The 27,623-nt window shown below is 37.4% G+C and overlaps 1 protein-coding gene across 2 annotated transcripts; it reads right to left on the reverse strand.

Annotated features, from left to right (window-relative positions):
* Nucleotides 1-1,174: 1,174 nt before the first annotated feature.
* LOC149028460 (ATP-dependent 6-phosphofructokinase 5, chloroplastic-like) lies at nucleotides 1,175-27,599 on the reverse strand. Of its 2 annotated transcripts, none has more exons than XM_089136847.1 (13): nucleotides 27,084-27,599; nucleotides 26,626-26,716; nucleotides 20,842-20,915; nucleotides 14,506-14,617; nucleotides 13,656-13,751; nucleotides 13,401-13,502; nucleotides 13,205-13,279; nucleotides 5,954-6,094; nucleotides 5,655-5,771; nucleotides 5,419-5,523; nucleotides 4,206-4,286; nucleotides 2,887-3,015; nucleotides 1,175-1,829 (listed from the first exon to the last, which is right to left on the reverse strand). In XM_089136847.1, exons 1-13 carry the CDS (start codon nucleotides 27,377-27,379, stop codon nucleotides 1,662-1,664), a joined length of 1,587 nt encoding a protein of 528 aa, XP_088992973.1. In that variant the 5' UTR covers nucleotides 27,380-27,599; the 3' UTR covers nucleotides 1,175-1,661. The 2 variants fall into 2 exon arrangements, with proteins under 2 accessions (XP_088992973.1, XP_088992981.1); XM_089136855.1 differs by lacking the exon at nucleotides 1,175-1,829 and adding an exon at nucleotides 2,585-2,805.
* Nucleotides 27,600-27,623: the final 24 nt, after the last annotated feature.

Below are 27,623 nucleotides of genomic sequence, written 5' to 3' on the forward strand. Positions count from 1 at the left end.
CCAAAATAGCATTCTAATTTCTTTGTTTTTTCAGCCACTTATTTGGTATACATATGCACTCTTGTGAATATCAATAGACTTGTAAACGGATCGGATTTGGATTCGGATACATTGGTATCTGAATCCGATTTGCAAATCCGCTATCCGAATCCGATTAGGAAATCTGCTATCCGAATCCAAATCTGAATCTGAATCCGATTGAAATTTAGAGAAGACATCCGAATTCGAATCCGGAACTTTATCGGATATCCAATAATAATCCGATCCGATAAACTATCTGATTATTAATTGATGATTGTCATTTTTTTATTTCCAATTTACAATTTCCGGTTACCTATTTCCAAATCCAATTATCAACCTTTTTTAGAGAAATAATAATCCGATCCGATAAACTATCTGATTATTAATTGATGATTGTCATTTTTTTATTTCCAATTTACAATTTCCGGTTACCTATTTCCAAATCCAATTATCAACCTTTTTTAGAGAAAAGTGTCTAATACATTACTATAACCGGATAATTTTCGATCCGATTATCATTCATTTTTCAGAGAAAAAATATTGAATAGTTTACTCTATCAGAATAAATTTTTATCCAATATTATCCTATCCGATAAGCAATTATCCGAATCTGAATCCAGTTGCTTAGCAGATAGATACGGATATTTTTCGGTAAAAAAAATTACAAATCTAGACACGCTTAAACGAATACGAATGCGAATTTAGTGGCAGAATCCGACTATCCATTTACAGGTCTAGACAGCAGAGAATTGTGCTCAGTAAATGGTGTTTTGCCCCGGGGGGGCTTTGGGGGCAATGCTGTGCATGCAAAGACGAATTTTTCCACTTCATAGGGATAGCATATTAACTTCACATTCATGTATCTGGATGTAGTAGCTACACAACCAGACACTTCTTTTTCCTGTAAAGGGTTACCTTTCAAAAAATTAAAAACAAGAATAACAAAACAAAAGAAACTGATTGCTGCTGCGATAGGCGGATTACTTCATTAACCATCTTTAGCATATATGCGAAAACAAAAGGTTACCTCCACTTTCCAGTGAAGAAAGCTTCCTTCCCCGTACACTTCACCTGTATGTGCATCTGCTTTCAGCCTTTCACTAACACCACTACAACTAGACGTTACTTAGTAATGAATTGTATAAGGCCTATGTGCAACACAAAGTACTTATAATTTAATCCCTCAGGGATGAAAGTAAAGCTTAATTACAATCTCTGAATGTTATAAAATCAACTTCTTTCCCAGAATAAAACTAATATTACAATTACCCCCAAAAAAATGCATTTAGAGACTACAGAAACTAAATAAATAAAAACCTTTCTTTATTGGTATACATTTCAATTGAGGCCCACAAAAGAGCAGGATACTTAGTTTACTTGTAAGACCCACACTTGTGTGTGAAAATTGGACCTCACCTTAATGTGGAATCCGTGCCTATGTGGTACCACTGCTTTTCCAGTGGAATCATTTATTTCTAGTGCACAAATGCAATTTTTTATGTAATTAAAAGTCTTAATTTTCTATGGCCTTCTATAGGGTTAAAGCTCATTTTGTTTTTCTCAAATATACACATCTGGAATCATATTAACCAGATGCTGATCTAGTGAAAAATGGGTAGAAGAAAATGGTGAGGAGAGAGTCAAATGAAGTCTGGCTGGCCTGTTGTAGTCAAGCACCGATGCCACATGCGACTGTTGGGGTCCACCTGTCTAGGGTAAGAAATGACTTCAGGAATCGGCAAGTAGACATAGTGATTATTGCATATGCCCACAGTAATTCCACTATATCCAGCAAAAGCACCATGAACCTGCACAAGACATGTCAACCAAAAAGTTATCACTACCTGTTATTTCATGCTCCCACCTGAAATGTATCTCTTTAAAATGGCTATTGTAAACTCTGTTGTATATTTTTGGCTGACCTCTTCAGTATGGTCTCCAAATGATAATGGTTAGAAAAGGAAAAAAAAAGCATTAACAAGAAAAAAACAACTAGAATCCAATACTGATCCAGCTCAGAGATCCTAAGCTAATCAAGTTTCTACATTCAAAAGAGGCCCAGTAATCCAAAATAGACTGAAATCAACCAGGAAGTGTTTTCAGTAATTACCAAAAGATCACATTATCTTGGATGTTTTATGCACCAATGGTAACTAGGTATTATTAAAATTTTATTGAATGCTAGATCTTGCCAAAAAGTAATCAACTGACAACTGCTGAACCAGCATTGCAAACAGCAAATTTTTAGAATGTAGGATGCCAGATCCCAGCACAGATGCCTTGTAGTGGTTAGCATTATTGTCATTAACATTGCAACAGTTGATGACTGCCAAGGGTTAGATCTTACTATGGACCATCTTTTTTTGTCCTATTCATTATTAGCCGACTTCTACACACTAAACAGAATCTAGCTAGTTTAAGCGCATCAGCTGCCACAGATAAGGCTAGTGAAAGATTTAACCTATCAATGTGAGAGGTACAGCCCATACATGTACAGTCTGAAACTACTAAACAGAAAAGGAGGCACTAGTAAGATATCTACATGACGTTGTGACCAATAATCAAAATCATCAGAAAATACTGGCGACAATATTCTCCTCCAAAAGGAAGAAGAAATAAACCTGTCATATGCCACTCAATTACTACCATTCTAAGAAATGTCAATAGAAGACCCTCAGTTGATACAGGTCATTTGTTATTATTATCAAATGGTCATCTTGTGGGATAATCCTAAGTTGGTGGCAGTGATGGTGTTGATAACTTCCTGTGAGCCAAGCAAATTGCCTGCTATTTCCAAAACCAAAAGTTTACTATTTTTAACTCAGTTAATGGAAATGAGAAGATTGGGTATAGAAGGGTGCTTACAGCATTTTGCCCTAGAACAGCACAAAAAATAGCATCAGCTGCATTTGCTCGACATGCTCGGATCATGTATGTGGGGTCAATATACTTCACATCAGCCGGAAAACCAATCTCCTTAAAATACTTCTTTGTCTGACAAAACAAGTCAATTGAAATATCAATACCATAAAGTGAACTTGATAAAAAGCAAACACCCATAGCAATCACTTGTATTTAAATTCACAGTATATACCTTACAGGAAATATGTAAGTATTTCAGGTTATCATGCTTTCCTTCAAGATAGTTTGAAATTTCCTCCCAAAGAAAAGGTAACCAGTACTTGCACTGAGAGTAATGTTTTTCTTGTCAAAGTAATTTTAAAATTACAGGCACAAACATTATTGAGGAGCCACTTTGTTCAAGAGTACTTGTGTACTAGTCAGCAGCTAGAAGGATGACACCATTTACCCAAATTTTGAACATGGATGAAAAAAATAGGCCTCAGCCCATTCTTGATAAATTTCTGTGACCACTAATGATCACAGAACAAGAAATGTTGTCCATTCATAAAAAGAATGCTTTTCCCTGAGGCTTAAATTCCATGCTATCGTGCTTTTAGTGAGATTTCCTATTTGGTTTCCTAATTGAACACATATGTAGTTTCCTATTTGGTTTCCTACTTGCTCTGCACATGTTTCTCATGTCAGTTTATGTCAGTTGTTTGTTCTTCTTTGCAAGCACATGAACACCACCAAAACAAGGTGTTGGACTTTCTCAAGAGGCAAAATTTTCATAAGGAAATTCAAATTTTATATATTAAAGTTTAATGAGTAATTAGTGGGTTTGCCTGGGTTCAATGGAACCACCAGGTAGAGAGTTTGAAACATAGAAACAACCTCTCCACGAAATAGAGTAAGACTGCATACATTTCCCCTCCTAGACTCTACAGTAGCAGGAGCCTCGTGCACTGGGAGACTATTTTTTATGGTTGAATGAGTTATTTGCTCTATATTTGAATTGAGATATTACTCCGTTCTTTACTGCTCATCAGTGAATTTCCAATAACGCTTACAGAGGGAAGTGGGGAGCCAAATCTGCAGAAGCATAAATTTCTGAATTAGTGGAACCATCTAGTAATTTAGGCAAAGTCAACATGTCTCACTTAAAAGTGGTCTAATCGTTTAATTAAGATCATGGTAAACTCAACCAAGAAGTCAAATGTTACGAGTAATCAAACCAATTCCCTACATGTATAATTAATTGCAAATAAAATTAACTCTGGAGATGATCTTATGACAGTGAAGCCATTCACAAGGGATACAACATAGATTGAAGAACTGACCTCTTGTTGAATATGGACACCAATATCACCAAGTATGATATTTCCAGAAAGATCAGTAGCATTAGTTTTCTCAAGTAAATTCTGCATCAAATAGAAACAATAGTATATCATCAACACCTCATTTCTTTAATGATCAGGGTGACATCGAAAATATTGAGAGTGAGATTAAATTCTCTTAATCAATAATCAGTTGACATTTCAACTAAACATATTCAGAAACTTTTCTGTTGGGAGGGAGAAAAGCGCATGAGATGGTTCAACTAACTTTTTCAAACTAAGGAGTACCACAAGTTTGTCTTCTGAGCTTGGAGAGTTACACTTTTGAAAAACCCTCTTAGTTCATATATATTTGATCAAATGGCAGCGCTAAATCCACAGCAACTGACGTGCACACATGCTTACACAGATTCAATGGCACATTACATGGCTGTTACTTCCTTATTTATGTCACTTGAGTTAGCCGTTAGATTGAATAAACTTCCAAGTCAGTGTATATTCTCGTTGTTTTGTAGTTCCCTATGACAAACATGTTCGTTACCATTACACCTAAAAGCTCAAACATAGTAGAAAAAGGCACTGAAAATGTATACATCAATATTCCCCTACACATGTAGAGTAAGATCACTGTTAGCTACCATTTCACCTAAAAGCTCAAATTGCTAAGAAGGGCAGCTTAAATTTAAAAATCAAGAATCACATGGTACTTGCTGTGGCCAAATATACATGGCACCTGGGATAAGAAATGTCAGAACCCCCCCCCAAAAAAAAAAAAAAAAAAAAAAGGGGCATCCAAGTGCACTTCACAGGGGTTGAATAAATGACCTCCCTGCTCTGATTACCATATTGGCTACCGTTTCACCTAAAATCTTGAAATATTAGGTAACTGTAGGTTAAATAAATACATTAACTCTTTTCAAATTTTTGGTGGATATCAAATTTTGTATTGGAGTCTATGAAGTCCAAGGTAATTTTTTATATTAGAGTAACTATGTTACGTAATTTGTTTATCTGCCACCTCTTCTTTCTAATTCAGTAAGGGCTACTATGTCTTTATATTCAAAACTAATGGTGTTCGGCACAGAGGGACATTTGTAATAGAAAAAGTTCCTGGGGGTGTAGACATAATTGTTTGCAAACCTAGGGGGTGTACATGTAATTTGCTCTAAAAGGAAAGCTATGATTTTAAAGATGAATATATTAAAAAACTGATCACCTGTCCAGCTCCTTCAGCCATGCAGACCACAGCTGATCCCTTTGTCTCAAGGAGATAGTTCAGATGGTTCAAGAGGCCTTGAGAGCCATGTATATGAAAAGGTACCTTGTGATAAAAACACATGGTGCATCAATCATAAGATTTAAGCAAAAGAGTGTCAATAATATCTTGTTGACACACCTTCGACAATAAACTAGTTGGAATAGGCTTTCTTGAGTTGGTATGTCAGAACAAACCTCAGGTATCAAGCATATGTCAACCTCTCCACTGGCTAGGGATGCATGCATGGCTATGAATCCACTACTCCGGCCCATCAATTTTACGATGCCAATACCATGGTAAGCACTACGTGCCTGGTATGACAATCAGACAAATAACATCAATTTTTTAAGTTTCCATCTTGGTGAAAAGGAATACACATGTTAAAGAGAGAATTAGTAGCAACATATGGGAGGTCAATCAATGCAAGAACAGACCAAACATAATATGATCTGAACCTTTGAAGGGAAGATGTTCCAGGCATCAAACATTCTACCTCAATGTAGGCAGAATGAATTGCTCCTCGTGCTTCTTCAACAGCAGTATCAAAACCAAAGGTTTTGTCCATCCAAAGAATATCGTTGTCAATAGTTTTTGGCACACCAACAACAGCTACTCTCATCCGCCTCTTATGACACTACAAAATACAATGAAAGTAGTAGAAGTGTAAGAGACACTGATATACCAATTCCAGACCAAAATTAATATAAAATTTGAGAACTCATAGCAACAAATAAATGGCTGTCAATATAAAACACATAAAAGTGATCAATTATGTCATGCATAGTGCCTCCCCTGCTAATACACCCAGCATGGGGAATCTGCCAGACCCATGCCAAACTAAGGTTCAAATACACTCAAACCAAGACACCGAAAAGTAAGTACAAAACAGCAAGAGTATGAAGAGGAAAATAAATACAAACCAACTTCAAACGAGGGAAGACAAGAGAGAGATCAATTGGAGCAGGATGAATAAAATAAGGAAGAAAATTTTGAATAACTGAATTTTTACTTTTTATTTTTCCTTTCTCCATTTACTCCTGAAAAAAGAAGGGGATAGGGAAATCTCTTGGGAAATCTCTTGGTCCAGGGTCTCCCACCCACGGCATTTCACTATTTCTGCATCCCATAGTCATTGCATCTCACAGCTTCAAGCCATAACTCTCTATTTTCTTCACAACTATGTCCTGTATTTGTCCTCGCTCTTGATTTATATAATAATCAGATACAGTTCTTTAGATCTTTCTTAATTAAAAACAAATTATAATCCCAATCTGATTCAGAAAATAAAGAATCCTAGAAAAAGGAAAATACCAATTAGGTAAATTCCTATGAAATAAAACTGTCCTAATCTAATAAAACTAATTATAACAGCTATACGAGTTCTCCAAATATTGGGCAATTTGAGTCTTCAATTTGCATTCAACAGCCTGCAGCTGAGGGGCCACTTGATCACAAAATCTCCTCCTAATAGAGTTAAATGATATCTCATGATGTGCTGGAAATATATGTTCCCTATAATAAGAAATATCTCCTTGAATAACTGATCATTCTTGTCTTTAACTGCGAAAGTAAATCCACTGAGATCTAGAAATAAACCAACTTTAATGCTAGCGGATGATAGGGGAAATGAACCAACAGGTTCTTGCTCTCCTCAACCACCTTTTATCTACATTAAGAATACAGTAGAAATGTGGAGTGAGGAACATCTTAGAAATTTGATCAACCCCTCTCTATTTTATGGACTCTTCTTCCAAGTTCCAAAATACATTAAATCTCAGAACAAATTGGATTTGTTTCCCAGTACAACGGCATTAAAAAGCTATCATACATCAGGCTTTCTATCTTTTCCTACAGAAATTCAATGTGGCAAATATGACACCAAATCTTGGGCATATGATGAGACTCATAAGTAACATATGTTTGACGGCTGGTATTGATGCAAAAGTAAGTTTGCTCCCTTATGGCCAAGCACTCACAAACTTAAGTGTGGGAACTGCCTCTTTGCGAAAGCAAGGATAAGGCTGCATACATAATGATTAATAATCCTCCGGTGGGAGCCTAATGCACTGGAATGCCCTTTTTTCATCAAATACCAATATTTAATCAAGCATTATGTTCACAGTGTAGCAAATTTAAGAATTCAAAATTAGTGTCCACAAAAAATATATATTTACTAGACAAAGTGGGGTAGCAGTAATGAAGAGTAAACACAAAAAAGATAAAAAGAAAACATAAGCTCATATAAAGAAACTACTATGTACAAAATAAGGTGAGCAAAGAGTTGCATCAACTACGGGGGCATAAGATTAGATGAGTCATACCATGGAAACATGGGAGAGGGTTAATGAAGTCCACTGGAAAAGAGAAACTACTAACCCAGAGAACCAGTTTTGTTTTTGCTAGGTATATCAACAACGAAGGCTATTTACTTGGCCAGGTAGCCCATGGAAAGATTAGAGCTTGCAAGAAAAATCAGTTTATGGTTTTATTCACCTAAAAAAAGCTTACGATAAAGTTCCTAATGAGTTAACCTAGCATATTTTGGAAAAGCAAAGTGTGCCAATTAAGTATTTGATGGAATTAATGATATTTGTAATGGCAGTGTGACTACTTTGAGACCCAAAGGAGGCCAAGATTGAATTTCCAATTACAACCGGGTTATAGCAATGATCGGCCCTTACTCAAAGTGCTTATCATGGATGACTTGAACAGTCACATTCAAAACAAGGTTCCGGATGTATGCTCTCCTCTTTCTTTTTTTTTCTTTTTTTTTTTTTTGTGTGTGTGTGTGGGGGGGGGTGTTGATATTGTTTTAGTAGATAGGATGAAGGCAGGGATTTTAATGCTAAGTTGGAGTCATGGAGATCAACTTCAAGATCAAAAGGTTTAAAATCAGTAGAACAAAGATGGAATGTGATGTTTAACTTTATTATGCTACTATGGATAACAAAATGGAAAATTAAGGAAAGAGAGGTATTGCCTAGTGATTGTTTTAGATACCTGGGGTCAACCACAACCATTAATACAAATTTTTTTAAGGAATTAAAGTGGGATGGACGAAGAGAGAGGTGCATCCAATGTGTTGTGTGATCTACATAATCCTTTAAACCTTAAAGGAAAATCCTATAGTATTACTGTCAATGATGTAGGCAGCAAGACTGGTTATGATGTAGAAGGCAGAATGTTTGGAAGTCAAGTAGTCATACAGATTTAAAAAAAAAAAAAAAAGCATAGCAAAGATGAGAACGTAGAGATGGATGTGCAGCGAAACTAGGACAGACAAAACAAGGAATGGCCATCATAGAGCTGATATGGGAGTTGCTCTGATATAGGATAAGCTCCATCAAAGTTGTTTGAGATGGCATAACCATGTTCTACAGAGGGCTTGGGATGCAGCAACATGAAGGAGAGATTTGATTCAGGTTTGAGGCTCTAAGAGAGCTAGGGGAAGGCCTAAAATGACCCCCTTGGAGAAGTCATAGGAAAAGCATCATAATTTAGGCCTAATCTCAAATATAACCTTGAAAAGATCTGATCGAAGGGCAAGGATCCAAGTATCCAACCCCATATAAATGGGACTTTGTTAAGTTGGTGGCGGTACCATTGTGCTCCATTATGTATTGGTCCTTGCAAGCATCCATATAACCAACCACATTTTAATGGGATAATCCTTTGTTGTTTCATTGTTGTTGTTGCAAAAGCTCAGAGAAGGAGGCAAGCCAAATGTTTAGTCTTGTATTCTTTGACTGTAAAGACGCTGAAGGTTCTGAGTTATAGAACTTTCAAAGCTGACGGAGCTATCCTGTATTACTACTGAATTTTTAGCAGTCTTTTGCTATTTAAGGAAAATATATAGCTTCAAAAGGCAACCTTCTATTAGGCAATGTAACATATTGAGATACAAAAACTTGCTATGCAGGTCTGGTGCTAAAGAAGGCTGTTTTACTTAAAAACCAACTTAGGGATGAAAGGTATAAAGGTTGGGACTTAATTGGCTGGTTCTCTTGTAATTGGCCGACTTAATGACCGTCAAACATGAGTTCATGAGTTGAGTATGAAAACCCATACTTCTTTATTAATTGGTCCAATTTCAGTGAGGGTAGTAGAGTCTTTTTCGATTTTTTCTAATGCCATTACAGTAGAAGTGATGCAACACAAAATTCTTGGGTTTTTTGTACTTGATTATTTCCCCTAAAATTAGGGTTACTTTAGGATCCTCTCCTTGTGAACTAGCAATCAAAGAACTAATATGGGATGAGTTACGAATATTATGTATTCAACCAACCTCCATGGGATAGTTGTGGGAGGGTAGGGAAATAACAATAATATGAGATGGGTTTAGGGTAAATTAGGGTTTTAACAACACTAAGTTGGGATACATTTTGGGTTGATTAGGGTCTTAAGAAAGGTATGGAGAAAGTTTGATTAACAAAGCCTATATGAGTTGGGATAAATTAGGAAAAGGTAAAACTAGGGTTTTAACAAACCCAAGGTGGGATGGTTTCTTTCATAATAGGATATTGAAACTCACTGTAGTTGGGATGGGGTGGGATGGCGAAGCCAGTGGTTGAGTCTAGGGATGGTTTAGAGATGAAAGGATGAAGGTATGGGACTGTTTAAGGTTCTTGGTTGATCTTGAATGGGTTCCTGGATGGATCCTGGACTCTTCCTTTTCTTTATTGATCTCTTCCTTCTTTCTTTATTTTCCTTCATTCTTTCCTTTTCTTTCTTTCCCTTTTTTTTTTTTTTTTTTTTTTTTTTTTTTTTTTTTTTTTTTTTTTCTAAATTTCTCAACTGTCACAAGATCTAGAAGAGAAAGAAGGGAGAGGGAGGGTGGGGTTTGCTGCCTCAAGGGTTACGAGAGGTGGGGGAAGTGGGGCTTGCTTCCAAAAGGCTAGGGGAAGGTGGGGAGGTCTTGTTCTGGGGTAGGGAAGGGTAATTGGGTTGAGGAGAGGGTTACGGTTGTACTAACGAGTTTAGGAGAGCTTGGTTTGAGAGTAAGTTGAAGAAGGCTGTAGCAGGCTTGAAGACAATGCTGGAATTTGCAGAAAAACTGACTTAACTCTCAACCCAGCATGTGGGCTTAGCTTCCCACGACTCTTGAGTCTTTGAGTTTTATTAATCTTCAGCTGAATTGTTTACAAGGAGGTGAGGGCTTTAAATAGCCTACCGTTGCATGTAAAAGACTTGGACTCAACAAGGAAGCTAAATTGGACTCAACTAGGGAATCCTTTAAAGATTAGGATCCCTTTACAACTAGACAAATAAATAACCATGATGAAGGAATCTTCTAGAAAACAACTCCCAAAATTAATAACTAATTATCCAAAAGGAATCTTATTTTAAAATGATTCCAACCAGGACTTCAACTCTGACTAGGACTCTCAAAATTACTGGACCCTGTAGTGTCCAAAATAAGTGGGAAAAAGACCAAACTACCAGCTTGGTGTGCCAATGGGCTTGGTTGTCGGGCCCAATTTTCTGGTTCGAGAAAGGGGGGTAGGCCACTTACATCGAGAAGTTTTAGTTGTTATAGAATTCCTTTTAAAAAGGATGGTGGTTATTGTTTTGAAATTTCTTAAAAATGGTTGGCTGGTACTAAGGATAGTTAGTTTCCCATTTCAATTCAAGTTATTTACCTTGTGTTAGGATTCCTAATTTGTTGGGGATTCTAATTAAATTGTAGTCTTTTATTATTTATACCACCTTTGAGGGAAGAATAAAGTACATTAGAATTAAGAACTATTGATATTTGTCTGGAAGCTGATGCTCCTATTTTCATAATGATCTGGTTCTCAAGAGGAGTTCAATCACCCTTGCTGGTGGTTCAAATCCAGCTTTTGGTGCCTACGTTTTTCAAGTCCTATCTCCAAGTTTTGACTATGGAATCAATCCTCTACCTTACTTACAAAGCCTGCTGCCCTTGGTAAGTTATTAATCCCTCCATCAGCGTCTCTTTTCATCATTAATTTCTGTCTTGAAAAGCTCAGCTGTCATGCTATCATTCCATATTCAATCCATCAAGTGACTCCATCAGTATCTGAAATATGTTCACCCACCTTTGCTTGAGCATTATTTCATTGAGGCGTACTTACATTGTCAGCTACTTTCTAACCCCATTGCTGTCATTAAAGATACCTCTATTACAGTCCTAACTGCCTCCACAAAGCAAAACCTGCAACTCAACGTAACTTCATTTTTATCCATCCAAAACGCACCTCTGGAGAAAACCTTACTGTATCACGTCCCCCCCCCCCCAACAAAAAAAAATCCTCTTAAAATTTCAGCCCATCCAAGCCCTGGAAGGCCATTGACCTACCCCTAAATTCCTTAACTAACCCTGATTTTCAAGGACTCTCCCATTGAGGCTGAAATTCAAATCAGTCCTAATCCTAAAGCCACATTTCAAAAAGACCACCACAACCCTCGAAATAATGCCTACAGTGCTGTTTGAAAAGAATCAGATCTGGTTCCATTTTACAAGGATCCTGGAGAATTGCTGCCCTGCTTGGTCACCCAATGAAGGGTTGCATCAACTTGAAGATGAACACATGTGAAATTATAATGACAGATAAATAGTTTTGTTGGAAAAACTAAAACTCTTGTTTTCTCTGCCACATGCATTATATGCACTTGCCTAATTCATTGTGAAATGTCCAGCATTGCATATTCAGCTTCACCCTCTTCTATACTATCCACAGGTTTGGTCCTTGAGGGTGGATAGTTCATGTTAAAAAACCACTGGTTAAGCTGGTCACAGACCACTCTACTCCTGGGAAGGACGGACTATGTTGAAGTGGAACTTGCAATGAATTATGGCCATTTTCAAGTCTTCAATGCTAAAAAATAATCCTCTCCCTACTTAAGAATGGATTTAAGTAAATTGAAATTTAAGAGCCAGAGGATAAAAAGGCAGACTGATTGCTTTGGTGGCAAAAACCATTAAAACAACTGCCAAAAAAATCATGGACAGAAATGGAACAAATCAAAGCAACAAAGAGATTTAAGTTGGTTCACACATGTGCTATGTCAATGGGTGAAGCATAACTTTCACTATGTATGGAAGAAGAGTACAATGGAGATCTTTTCAAACCACCAGAATGGTGTTACAAAACTCTCGCCCAAAACCCTGAGGTGAAAATTCCCATATATCACTATATATATAAGGGGGGCCTTGGTGCAATGGTCGATGGACCAAAGTTGTAGCCTGAGTTCAAGGCATCAAAACAGCATTCCAACATAAATTACTGGGGCAAGTTGCATAGAAAAGTCACCCCCCCCCCCACCAAAATTCTGCTTGTTGTAGAAGCCTTCGGCACCAAGTTTGCCTTTTTTTATATAGTTTCAATCAGATAAACAAGCTGTTGGTTGGGTTGTACCATGCCACCCATCAAGAAAGAGATTATTGATGTTCTAGTCCCTATGCTTCCATCACAAATCTCAAAAAAAAGGGTTATTCAGGTGCCACCAAAATATGTTGATGTGAATCAATATTCAAAGCCGGGTATGAGAAATTCGGGTGGGGTTAGACATAATAGAAACAAATTGTGATCAAAAGCAATGCCATCAGATTACTAAACAAAAACTAACACCCCATTAGATAATGTGAATGGCCATATATATATATATATATATATGTATGTATGTATGGTAAACAGAACATGATGTTGCAGTTTAAAACAACAAAAATTGTAAACGAAAATGTACTGGATCACAAAGTTGAGAAGAATGCTAATCCAACAACCTCATTGTGTATCGCATTAGCACCAGCATGAGTACCATTTCCACCCAAGACAAATAGCATGTTTATTCCTCTTTCCTGAAAGGAAATTTGAAGACACATAAATACTTTTAATATGTGACTGGGGTGCAAGTTTATATCTGCAACTCATCATATTTTTCCACAAGGAAATTACACATCAAATAAAGAGACAAAATACCTCCATATTATCAACAATGTTCTTGACATCCCGACCACCACGTGAAACTCCTAAGAAACTCCCACCAGTAAGGTGAATATTTTGAACCATCTCGCGAGATAGCTACAAATCCATCCAAATTGGAAAAATGTTAGAAGATAAGTATATATTAAACAACTTCTCTTCTGCATGTCTATATGCAGTTATTTGGTAATGGAATAATTGAATTTATCACTATTCTGTCATAGAATATTCTCTAGAACAGAACAAGCATACCTTCCATTCCTGTATTTCCCCATTGAAAAAGCCACAGTAACCAAAAGGGATCCCAAAAATCTTTTCTACTCCATAGATTTCAAGTGTTATAACTATCTGCAGAAATAATTAGAAAAACCTTAGATATTTAAAGTGTAATAAAGTGTAAGGCAACAATTCCATTTCATAAATGGGTAAATAGCAAAAAATAAACCAAATCATATGGAAATATAGAGTAATACAAATCATTTTTATGTGTTTATTTAAGTTTAGCATCTACATTCATAACTGTATGGCTAGTCATACCAACTGTTTTCATATCAAGCAAATGATTCTAAAAACCGGTTGATTAAGCACCTTTTAGAAGAAAATATAATTGTCCATGGTAAGGCTTCATGATGGACGCAACATAAGGGGGACAACGAGGTGACCTCACAATGAAAATTCATAAATTATACAGATTTAGCATAGACTGATTTCTTTATTATTTTTTTTTCATCAGTGATTTGCATACCTGTCCTAAGGTAATGATCAGTGTATTTATTTATTAACTCTTCATAGCATGCACATGAAGAAAATGAAAATGTAAAAGACAAAATTCAAACCCCAACCTATCAAATATATTTATTATTTCTTAACTTTCTAGTCCCGCCCCCTTGGCCTAAAAATAAGATTCAGCTCATCTTCTGTCCCCTCCTCCCCCCCCCCCCCCACAAGCTTTCTCCCTTAATAAAGTGTGCAATTCATCTGTACCAGGTTTCACCTTTTTGAAAACATTATCTAACAAGTGATTATCCATAATTAAAATGCAAGGAAGAGATCTTCCACTATAACTATATTTTAGCCTTGATGCCTCATGATTCATGAGTACCTGTCTGATAACATCATTGAGACCAGGACAAAGCCCGCCACAAGTTACAATTGCAGCCTTCACTTCATCTGGTTTGAAGTATATTTGTTCTCGTGGCCCCGCACGGTGAATCCTAAAGACAGATCAGAACTAAATTAATCAGAAATAGTCAGCACTCAAATTAAGCGATTTAACAGAGAGTTCTAATCAGCATGCACTCCCAAATACTTTTTTATAACGAGAGAAGCTATAAATCAAATCGAATAACAAAAGATGTTCCCGTCATCATATCTGTAGCCTCTTCCTCACAACAGCAAATTTCCTTGTTTTTGTATTTGATTAAATATTCTAGTGCAGCAGGTATAGAGACCTTCTCTTGACTGTCATTGGATCGGGCTGAAATTTTGTGGACATCTAGATGAAAAGGTTCCTTGTTCACATGTCAAGTTTCAAAAGTTGATAACGAGGTTTTAAAAATCTAATGGAAAAATGAAACTTCTGTTAAAGAAAACAAAGGGCAGAAAATACAACATGCCAATACATAGAAAGGTTAAGGGTCGAATCTGTGTCTGAAATTTGACATATGGCCTTTTCAGTTATCTTTCTACGTCGCCAAACATGAATCCTGTTTAGATTTAATTTCTAGTCTTGCACGAATAGAAAACTTTTGCACTGAAGAATTTAAAAATCAGACAGAATTTTAACTGCATGGAGCTATGGTTTGTGGCAACAAATGAAAAGCAGTAAACTATATTAAATATTTCTGTTGTCAAATCACAAAAAAGGCTGACTAATTTGCAAACTGATTGATGTAGGTCCAGCACCGAATTGGCTTAAATTCCTTTGAAATCAACCTTGGGTTGATAGTTACAGGGTAGAGCCTTTGTTTCATATGTCTATCCTCCCCTTCTCTTCCAGCCCTCATTCCCCCCCCCCCCCCCGACACTGGCCGCAACACAATGGTGACTTCTCCAACTTTGACACTCCTTCCCCCCTGCTTCGGGACTGCAGAAGAAGCAATCATCCAACTAAAAGGTGCCACCACCTTGGTGATGACTTCATTGTTGAGCTTAGGTCTTCCAGCAAGAAGAAAAACAAAAATAGAAAAAACTAGCTTTGTCCCTTAAGTTTGTCTTGGCTCTCTGGGCATTACTTTTTCTCAGTTTTGTTTTTTTAGGCCCTTGGTGGCTTCAGTTGGGCTATACCCCTTTGTTTCTTTGACTCCTTGTAATTCTCTTCCCTCCCTTTCTCTCCTCTTGGTTAACAATTTTTTGTTCATCCAAAAAACAAAAAACAAAAACAAAAATGCAACTGCAGGGCTATAAATAAGCCCCTGCTAATGTAATAGGTCATAGATTCATATTATAAAAATCAGCTTTGGAACTCAAGCTTGTGTTTGCTTTGTTGTTCCATTGAGAATAACAATCTCAGCACTGGTAAGGAATGTCCAAGTAAATGAGACAAGGGTCTCTTGTGAAGCCAAGCAAGGATTCCTCTACGGCTGTGGATTCAGCTTTCACTCAAGTCATTCAATGTCCTCCACAGTTACACAAGGTTCCTACACCCATGTAAGTGGCAGTCAGCATGTCTTCTGATTTAACCATCCAAATCCAACCAAGCTTGGGGGATCTTATCCTTGTATCATTACTAAAATTCCTCCAGGTTTCAGCCCATTCTGACACTTGTAGACCCCAAACCCCATCTCTAAAATATTTACCCCATATCTCTAATATGTGTCTTGGTCCCATTTGAGTTGGTTCTCTTACACGAAAAGCTAGTCCTCATTCATTCGAGGGTACATCAAGTGAAGGTCCAACACCAATTTGGGATATTTTCCTTTGAGTTCAACCTAGGGTTGACAGCTATGGGGGTTGAGCCTTTGTTTCATATGTTTATATGGTCATAGGCCTATCTTATGGGCCATAAGTTTATTGTTAAGGCCAAGTACGAAAATAGTTTATTTATTTGGTTTAAATTCAATCAATTTTATTTAGAGTGATACACATTAATTAAATAGACCTTACCAGGGACCAGATACACATTTATTATTTAGACCTTATCAGAGACCTAATACAATCAATTAAATAGTCCTTATTAGACTAGTACTTATAATTAAAGTTATTTTTTAACTCAATTTTCTGTTTCAACTTTCGAGTACAACTAGGAATGCAATTGTAAGGCTATAAATAAGCCTCTGTGCATGTACTAGTTGAGAGATTTAGATAAATAGAATTCAGTTTTTAAGCTCACACTTGAGATTAGAGTCTCTTCTGAAGCTACACAGGGATTCGTCTATGGCTGTGGATTCAACCTCACTCAAGTCATTCCATGTCCTCCACAGTTCAAGACAAGGCTCCTACATACATGTAAGTGGCAGCCAGTATAGCCCATCACCCTTCCATCTCACCTTTTTTGTTTTACTTCTCTTGAATTTTCCAACTATTTCCAAGTTAGATCTATGCCCGTATAATTATTGGAATTGACTCAAACTTGGAGGAATCTTTCCGCCATATTAGGTCTACATTTCCTCCAATTTACAGCTCCATTCAAATCCTCTAAACCCAGTTCTAAAGAAGTCCAACTAGGTCTGGGAAACAAACTCCTATCAAATTTAGGACTCTCAAACCAGTCATCAGATTATCCAATTTTCGCACAATATCCTCCTCTGGACCTGCATACCGATCCCTGGAAGTTTTATTTAATCCTACCACAACATTATAATAAGGACACAGAAATGCTATGGGATGGATGGCTGCTAAATTTTGGGTCTTTCGACTGATATATTGAAGCTTCAAAGGACTATGGCCTTAGTGATAATATATCCATCTACTCCTAATGAATAAGGAGCAGTTATTGTTCTAGATTTAAGTGCTGATATTGGTGGTCACATACTTAAAATGTGGCTCTGGACATTCATCATATAACCAGCTTGCTTCCCACATGCTAGTTCCACTGATGGCTCTCTTCTACCAGATCCCATCAAATTGTGAGGTGGGTTCAAATAGGGAGACAAGTTAGTTGTTACTCTTCCTTGGAATTATATAATACTTGGGGTCATGCCTGGGCACATAGTTCACCCCCACTTTCAAGTAGTAACTTCTTTCCAATTATGATGGCATACTCTGGGCTAGAAGTGCAAATTTGGCATGCTGAGCTTGACCATACACGAAAACAAGGGCCTGGATCATGTTTTCAGCCTATTGGCTGGGTTTGGTTGAGATTTTCAATTGCAGATATGAAGTACTGAAGACCTATTAGATTTTATTTAGTTTCTAGTTTTGTTAACATGATTACTATATTGTTCTTTCCATTTTAATGTTGGAGAGATCAGCTTTATCTCCCCAAAAGTATTTTCTATTTTTGAATTAAGATTTGGTTCTCATATAACTTGCTGATCAAGCAAGAGAGCTCTACATATAAGATGTACTAGGCTACTCTCAGCCCCAGAATGGTTTGAATATTGATTATTGAAGCTCTACTTTGAGCAGTTTATTCTCTTGTCCAATTTGAGTGATAAGAAAGGCCAGGGCCTTGCTCTGGGAGCTAAACACCTAGTCTAGGGAACCTTAGCTGTATATCTAATGCTGAAGAAAGCTTGCTAAATCTGCTTACACTTGCCGCCTTTCTCTTGTTCAGAGCTGACTGCTACTGCTCCTGAACAGATGCTGCTGTTGAGACCATCAAGCTGAAGAGATCTTACTCTAAAGCTACCATTCAAGCTTTCAGCTGATGCTCTAATTCAAGAATTGGACTGCTGAAGCTTTCTTCTTCACACCACCACCCCCCCCCAAAAAAAAAAAAAAAAAAAAAAAAAAACCCCTTCTCAAACCCTGCTGGATTTATACATTTCCTTTACATCTCATCATCCCCTTCATTTCATCCATCCATCACTCCATTCCATTTTCCATAACCGAACCAAACTTCCATATTCAGTCCACCTCCTTAGCTGAGAATCCAACCATCACATTAGTTCAAAAATTGCAGCACAGCGTCACATCACTTGGACCTCACTCGATCTAAGTTTGAAGCCAATCAGCTGGCTGGTTTGCCTTACAAAATCATAGCTTTTGTTTTGGTGATTTGTACCATAGTTTCAAAATCCAACTGGCAGAATCAAATGAAACTTGCAGCAATTGTTCACTACATACAAGCTTCATTTGAACTTGATCTAGTCATACATTTGGTGCTGGTCTGGGTTGAACCTAAATTACTGACTTCTGTCCTTGTATCTAATTCTCTGATTTGTGGGTAATTCAGGTTAAGTTTTTCTAATCTTAGTTTTACATAGTTAAATGATACCATTTGTTGATAGGTTTTCCAATTGAAGAATTTGGTTTTCATATCAATCTAAGTACTTATTGCTATTGAAAATGCCTTAGCTCAGTTGTAACCAGCCTACTACGACTAGCAATAGCATGATCCTGAACACCCTCCAACTCTTCCCTCCTTGCAGATCATCAATCCTTGAATAAGCATTTAACTGAAACATCCTTTCACCATCAATTTCAACTGTTTCCACCAAAATTTTGTTAAAAGTAATACGAAATCCACAAGTCAGAGTCTCTTCTTTTTCAAAATCCTTTTAGAATACATAGAAGAAAACCCCAAGATTGGAAGTTTAGGTAAGTGTAGGTGCAGACTCATAAACCTAACATGAAAAAGGGTGCTAATTTGAAAAGAAATAGAGCAGCATAAGAGTGGTTAAACTAGCATGTGTTGAACGGTACCATCTACCATTACACAGTAAATTGGGATTCTCACTCTTAGTAGAGTGTCATTTTCATATTGCGGTTCAAAATATGAATCTCACTGCTAGCAAGGCTGCTCCAATAGAAGTTGAACAGAATTTTCTATTTATATCCTAAAACTTAGTTAGATCCACATAGAACGAGACTAATTCCCCGAACGTTAACATTTCTAAAAAATTCATTCTTATTAGGCCATGGAAGGCAGGATAGATAGAGAGAAGACTAGGAGCTCTCATGGCTATCAGGAAGGAGAAACTGGTGAGATGCATCTCATATTCTCATTTCTTAAAAGTTTCCTGCTACTTTGGATCCTTCATTTCTTCTTTGTTTCATATAAGCGCTGGCTCTATAGTTGAGGCACGATGTCTCATATTCTGTCGCTTGGATTCATGGTTGATTCAAAGGGCTATTGTGTGGAAACCATAGGCCACAAGGCCTTGAGGACTTGACTCACCTTGCATGTTAATCTAAGATACTGGGAAGGCCTCAACAAGCCAATAGGTCCATGCAGGGTTTGGGGCTGGGAGGCCTAACTGCCTGAGGAAATTTTTTTGAGGACAAGATAGGTATTTCAGTAAAATTCCTTTATAAGGTTGTACCATGAATTTGTAGTGAGGGTATTTTCTCTGTAATGCAACTTGGGGAGGTGTTAGGATGAGTGGCTGTAACCGTACTCTCCGTTGATAGTGAAACAGAACTCATCTTACTATGGATGCAGGAAATCTTGCGAAACCACGTGATTAATTGTTTCCATTCTTTTCTGCATCTTGATAGGTGTTTCTACACTAATAATATTATTTTTTTAAAACAAAGTGAGTTCCTGCATGATACAGGAACTCATGATCAAAGTTAACATAAAAAATTTGGAGCATCAAAAGTAGCAGAATTAACTGAAACCAAAAATCTAAAAAGCATATTATCAATGCTCATCATGACAAGAAAAGTTAAAATGCCATTGTTTTAAAAAGAAATTTGATTCTCAAGTCCTTCAAAATGGTTCAGTCCAATTTTTAAGGAAGAAGGCTTGTACCTGTAAAATTTTTCTTTCAGCAATCTTAGTTTGACTAATATTTCCAAGTCATTAAACAGAAAATAGAAAAGGGAATTATATTTATCAATTTATGAGAAAGAAGTATGGATTCCCAAATTTATTTGATTGAAGGAAATAGAAGAACTTGAGGTAGACCTAAGATAATCTTAAGAGAAGTGGTGAGAAAGGATATGAATACTTAGGGCTAGTATCTCATATGGCCTCAAACAAAGCTGATTGGAAGGCAAGAATCCATCTAGCCGGCCCCATTTAGTTGGGACAAGGCTTGTTATTGTTGTTGTAGTATTTGATTTTCAGGAGAAAATCAATTTGCAAAAATAGCACCTAGTGTTTCATGTCTGCATAAAGCAATACATTAGCTCAAGATTAATTTTCTAAAGCTAAATATAATCTGGGACAGACTACAGATATTCTGTCCCTTCGTAGATAAGAATTCATATCCTGCAACCCAAACATTAAGAAATCAAGTTTCCTAAGTAAGAAATAAAAATTCTAACAGTATTATCCACGTTTTGTTTGGAACTACTAAATCTTCATTCAGTTATGTCATGCACATACCACTGCTCCACCCAGGTACAATTAGGATCAATGCATTCAGCACCAGCAGATGTAGGTGAAGAGTAGTTTATGGTCTGACAAGATTGGCAAGAAGATAAAGAATATTAGAAACAGAATCTAAAGTATAGAAAATAAAGCAGATCAATTCTAGCATAACAACTGATATTGTAGATGTTAAAACAAACACCTAGAAATTACGATTTGAAACAAAAAGAAAGCGAAAACACACAAAGATCTAACATGGTTCACACACACACCAATGCGGTGTTCTATGTCCACGGATAAAGAGGAAGAGCTTTTCACCATGTAGAAGAAAGAACCAACGGAGATTTCACAACTGTTGAAGTATATACACTTGGGCTATTTACTGTTCACGACACTATTCACATGAACAGTAAAAAAATCTGATTTTGCTGTTCACGGTACTGTTCACGTGAACAATATATGCTAGTGATGCTACTCTACTTTCTATTTCTAATGTTGGAGTCTTGCTACATAAGTTTTGGGAGTTTTTAGAAAGCATAGTTTCTCTTTTGGTGGTGGTTTCTATTTTCAGAATTTTCTATTTAGGAGCTAGGAAGTTACTAAAATTGTAATTTTTTTGTTTCCTTTTTCTAGAGGACAATTACTTGTCTCTCAAGTTTTATTAGATTCATTAGAAGCTATATATAAAAGGGCTCTGTGATTCTAGACTCTTAAGCAAGAATCACAGGCCTCTTCTACTGGTTCTTCATCTCTCTTCTATTCTTATTTTTCTCTCTTTTCTCTATTCAAGTTCAACTGCTGTTTTGATTATTTAAAGCTTGTTTTCTAACAACAACCAATTGCCAAGAACGGCATTATAGGAACTCTCACCCAAAATCCTAAATTGAAAAATCTCCAAATCTCTCAATAATCTCGTAGGCGAACATAAGGTACATATATAAACTCTAACTGGGTGAACAGGTCGATTCATCGGGTTAGATTGTACCATACGGTGGGGGGGCCCCACACCCCCACCATAGACCAAGATCAGTGATGGGCCCTCCACTTCCATCACAGATCTCCAAAAACAGATCATTCAAGTTGCCCACCAAGCTATGTCAGTGCAGGTCCATCTTCGAAGTCAGGTAAAAGAATTCAGGTCACAACATAATAGTAAACCTTATTACATGACTAAAGGAAACAAACTAGCTAGTTTAGTTACACTATATTCAACTTGAGTGCTCCTTATCCAACTAGTGGACGTTGTGGATCAAGATCAATCAAAAATCATAGTACCCTAGGACTTTTTGCCTATGGATTGTGCTGGCTGGGTCCATCCATTCAATGATTTGCCAACACCAATCTGCTCTATTATAGAGAGTCAACCTTGGCCTTTTCCGCACTACATCAACTGTTCCACGCCAATCTGGATTAATAGCTCCTTAGAAGTTAGAATAACTTGGGCCTAGTATCAATCTATTTACCTAAAACTCACCACGTATCTTTATGCAATTAATGGATGATAGAAATCAAGACGGAAAATCAAAAAGATTCTACAATCTAAGAGTAGTTGCAGTTTGCCAATTAAGTGGACACAACAATTGGTTCTAGTATTCTACTCCCTTAATATGACAAAAATGTCCTCAACAAAGAGCAGTATAGATTAAATCAGACCCTATATGATGTGAACCGGATCCAGAACCACACAAAGAAGGCTGAAGGAGGTTGCCCAGCCAAAAAACCAAGGAAATTTGGCCAACATAGGGACATTTTGCTCATTTTGGGTACCCCTAGTCTAACCCAATTTGATCTAGCCAAAATCAAAATCTTGTTAGAAGTCCAAGTCTATCCTTGTCTGTTATTTGAGTCCTTCGTTGCTATAAAAGAGTCCTAGTCTAGCTAGGATTTCTAATTAGAGAGGGATTCCTCTAGTAGTAGCTCAAATTCTATTAGGAAACTAGTTCTACTTTTTCTTTGAAGTTTAGATTTGTTTTGGTCAAGTTATTGAAGAGTTCCAATTAGAGAGGGATTCCCTTACTTGTATTCCAATTTTTACAAGGAGTCCACTCCTACTCGTGTTTAGGAATTTAAATCATCCCGAAGAGAGACAAGTGAGAGTCCTTAGTAGCATGGGAGTCCCAAGTAAAGTAGAAATCCCTCTTTGTTTGGGTTTCTAAGTTGGAGTCCTATCTTAAATGGGATTCCTTCTTAAATTAGAATTCCTTATGTGTTTGCACTTTTATTTAGTTAGAGTCCTCATTTGTTTTCTTTCCAATTTGAGTCTGAGTAGAAGTCCTGGTATGAACCACCTTCTACTGTTGAGTACTATAATGAGTCCATTCATGTAAGGCTATAAATATAGCCCCTAGCTTGTAAAGAGGACGAGTTTGATTATTGAATAAACTAAGAATTGAATGTGAATATTGGAGTTTGGGTTTCTTGAGGAAGGAAGCCTGTGGCTTCTGTTATTCGAGTGCTTCTACATCCCTTTCTCTCCTACAAGTAACTGTAATCCCATCCCCAACCCCTACTGATGTGAACAAGGGCCCTCCCACTAGCCAAAACCCTAGTGAGGGCCCCAAGGCCCCACCAAGGTGATGCACCTAGGGCTGACGGAACCCAAAAAGGTGCAATTGGTCATTTGCTAACGCTAATTAGCTGTTGATTTTATTTTCAGAATTTTGGTTTTAGTTTTCTGAGTCCGATCATGTCTTGAAGTCCTAGTTTGAGTTAGTAGTTGAGTCTAGTTTGAGTTAGTAGTTGAGTTATGGTATCATAAGGAGTCTTTCTTTTAAGTAGGACTCTTTATGGAAACTTTATTTCAAGTCAAGATCTTTTATTTTATGTGGCTGTTATTTAATTGTAAAGCGTATCCTAACTTATGAAGGGATCCCTAGCTGAGTTAGTTTCTAAGACCCAGTTGAGTCTAAGTCCCAGTTTCCCAATTAGAGTTAGATTCTTTCTTCTTGGTTTAAGGCTATAAATAGGCTATTCTTTTCATCGTAAAGACAATTTGTATTGAATAAAGAATTGAAGAACTCTTGTGGAAATAAAGTCATGGCCTTCTTGGTAGGCCACAGTGGATTCTTAGTTTCTTGGTTCCAAGTGCAGCAATCTTTCTTCCAAAACCAGCAGTCATCCTCATCTCCAGCAGTCTGTACAAGTACATACCCCCAGCCCCCTTCCCCTTCACCCCACACCCATTGCAGCCCTTCCCTCCACTTCTCTCTCTTGCGCACACCCTAGGAGCCCATCCTATCCCTTTGCAGCCCCCAAATTCCTATTTCCCACCCCTGCCAACCCCTTAGATCCCCTCCCTTATCCCCTAGGATCTCCCCAGACCCATCCCCCAACCCTCCCACACCTTGTAGCATCCCCCCCCCCCCTCTCTCTTTCCCTCTCAGCTCCCACTCTCCCTCTTTTCTGACTTGCAGGAAAACATAAAACATAAAACAAAATAAATTTAAAAGAAAAAAAAAAGGTAAAGGAACCCAAGATCCATCCACCCTAATTTTACCCTATTCCCAAGTTATCTTTGCCAATCCAGGTTTTATTAATTGAGCTTTCCAATATTAATTTTGGGTATCTCAAATCATCCCATAGGAGCTTATTAAAACCCTAACTCTCCTCTTATCCATCCATTAGTGTTGTCAAACCATAACCATGGGAATTTAGTAAAACTCTAATTTTTCCCAAGCAACCCATATCCCTTTCCACAAGTATTCCTTTTATTTTAAATCAACCCATAACATTTTGGTGATCAGTTGCTGGAAGATTCTGGGATAGCCCTGACTTTAGAGTATTATTTCAAGAAACTGTAACCCTAGAGTTGGGTTACATCACCTACCTTTCTCCTTTCTTCTTCTCTTCATTACCATTCTTCTTCCTTATTCCCCCCATCCCGCAGCAGCGATAGTTCTTCCCCAAATCCTAAACCCTAGGTTTCACCCTTCCCCTCTCCATATCCTAATCCCTTTAGGAAACCTTTTCCCCCTCTCCTTCCCTAGTTTTCCATCCCAACCTTAGGCCTATCCATCCCTTTAAAACTCAAGAAGGCTGAATCCCTTCTTCTTCCCTGAAGCCTAGTCCCCATATCCTTTTTCATTTTTCCTGGATTTTTTCTAGAACTTTCGAACTTCTCAAAAGACCTCAAATTCAAGGTTGGATCTATGGCAATCCAACCATTAAATCTGTCCTAAACTTTAGGAACCTCATTCCGCCAACCCCAGTGACTTTCCCTCTCAGTTTCAGCCCAATCAGACCAACCAACCCCTAGTCTAGACCCTACTTTCTTTGCTGCCCCGTATTCCCAAAAACTCTAGAATCCGTGGCCTTCTTAGATCTTTCAAACCCTTCAACCAAAATGTGGTTACTTTTAGAATTGTCATCCCCTACCCCTCCTTTATCTTCAGCCTTAACCCTAACCCAGCCACCCCTTGGAAACTCTAATATCGAAGAAAACCTAATTTTCTGAAACCCTAAGGCCTAAACTTGGAGATTCAAAACTGAAATAAAACTAAGGTAAGGATCTGATTTGAATTTCTTTAGACCCTAGTCTCCAACTAATACTCGAACCTTGTTTATCCTATTCCCAACCCTGGAATCAATCAAAAGCAGCCCTATCTCATAACTGCAGGGCTGTAAAACCCTAGCATTACTGATGGTTCACTGAACTGATCCTGAAGATAAACCCTAGATTTGGGCTTTACATCACCCTATTAAGATCATGCCTTGCAATGCTAGTAAGTAACCCTTCAAATATGAACCTGGCCAACAGCTAGGAAGCAACCTCACCTGCAGTTCCACTTGATATACTAAGTGTTTGTGAGCACTTATGACACATCAACCAGGTTCACTGACCTAATTACCCCCCCCCCCACAATATCTACTGTATGATGGAGATCAAGCTGCAACATAATGATAAATGACGGTCCCAAAGAGTGGTTTCTTAAACACCCACAGGGCATAACAGATGGACTCCTTGATCCCTTTTTTCATAGAAAAGCGGAAAATGGCCAAAGTTATATTCAATCTGGTTTGTTTGAATTTCATTTTCCGAAATGCCAAAATAGAAACGAGGCCTGCTAGTCTTGTAAAGTGGTAAAGCATTTGATGTTGATTCATATACAATTTCAGGTAGGATTTTCCAATTGAGGGATGTATAATGAAATAGATCAATGTTTATCCTAAATGAGCGTTAGTGCTGCAGAAGGGTGTGGTGGTATTTCAACAGGCATTAATCTTTTTAGAGCATCACTACCTTACTTTGCGATGGTTCATAGTATAATTTCCTGAAGTTCAATTAAAATTTCTGATTTTGTAAACCTTTCATGGATCTCAGTGACTTTGACAGGATTTGATGTATTCTTGGCAAAGCATTGCACTTTATTGTTAAGTGAACATTTATAACTACATTTTCCATGGTAATTTGTCCTTCACAAAACAAACCAAAAAAAAGAAAGAGAGAGTAAGGTTTGTATCAAAAGTGTCCTAGGTGCCATGTCGTAAATATTCCATTTTCTCAATCAAGGCAATGTTGCTATGTCATAAAGTTGTGTGTGTTTTATATAACGACTGAGTTTCACTGAACCTCATGATGAATGGAAATCTTTCATCCACTTCTATAGAGAAACTGCCAGATAGGAGCAATGTACTCCAGGGCCTTGAATATTAATCAGCTCACTGTTACATTGATATGAACATCGAAACAGTATACGCATATCGTATTTATACAGGAGGGAAACCGATACTTTATGTAATGCACATTTTAAAATCCTCAAAGAAACCTATAACAACGACACGAGGGAGGAGGGATTGTACCTTAAGAAGCACTCTATCATTATTGTTTATGTATCCATGCCATTTCTCATCTGATGGGTATCCGTCTGCAAAATCCTCGCTCACAGGTGGCCTAAAAGATGGAAAGACATCAAAACAAGCGTTTCAGAGAGAAACAATTGTGCACAGTTCTCGGAGATGGAAATTTTAGTTTGATAACAAAAGTCTCTGCACTAAAAAGACAATTTTTCTGTGAGGTCTTCACCATGAACTTTTGTTAACTTTGCTGCACGTCTTTGTTTTCCATTCATAAAGATTGAAGCTAATATTTAAGGTAATTTAAAGTCCAAACCAGAATAACCGACCTCCATCTCAATAATTAGACAAAGAAACAAAAACTGCTTACTCTGATGCACACAATCAATCAGCACTATGGAATTTTCAAATGGTAAAAATTCTGTCAACTCTAGAAGGAAAAGATGAGAGAAGAAGGAGAAAACCTGGTCCTCCTTAGGCAAAAGGTAGATGGAATGGGAACAATGTCATCAAAAGTGTCAGTTAGATGAGGAATGTTGAATCGCTTCTCGAAATCCTCCTGAAACTTGATTTTCCAGTCAGGATCACTGAAATCGATTGCTGGATTCTTCTTCTCCGAGAAAACACGGTTAGTCTTGCAAATTCTATCAAAATTTCTTAATCTTGGTACAACAGAACCAGCAAATCCAACAGTACAACAAGGCTTCTTTACTGATGAAGCAACAATTTTTACGCCGATCGGCGGTGAAATTGATTCCATCAAAACAAAATGCCAATCTCTCTCTCTCTCTGTCTCTCTCACTCCTCCTTGAGAATTCGAAGAATTACAGAGAGAGCATAGATCTTCAGTTGAGTTGAAGCAGGAAGTTTGGCTCAACTGGCTGTTCTGAAAGTGTTATGGTAGACGTAACGAGAAGTGTGGAAAGAAGTTTAAAACTGCTTTCCAACGATGTTGACTTAACCAGACCAGAGAAGTCGCCATTATTTCCGTGACCCGTTTCAAT

The sequence above is a fragment of the Hakea prostrata genome, chromosome 1 (assembly GCF_041222555.1).
Source record: "Hakea prostrata isolate BN-2017 chromosome 1, UWA_Hpros_2, whole genome shotgun sequence".
Taxonomy (NCBI): domain Eukaryota; kingdom Viridiplantae; phylum Streptophyta; class Magnoliopsida; order Proteales; family Proteaceae; genus Hakea; species Hakea prostrata.

Coding starts and splice junctions, on each gene's coding strand:
- LOC149028460 (XM_089136847.1), bottom strand. CDS start 27,379: ATGGAATCAATTTCACCGCCGATCGGCGTAAAAATTGTTGCTTCATCA. Junction 13,503..13,655: donor GGGAAATACAGGAATGGAAG/GTATGCTTGTTC, acceptor ATGGATTTGTAG/CTATCTCGCGAGATGGTTCA. Junction 3,016..4,205: donor GTGTCCATATTCAACAAGAG/GTCAGTTCTTCA, acceptor TTGTTTTGTCAG/ACAAAGAAGTATTTTAAGGA.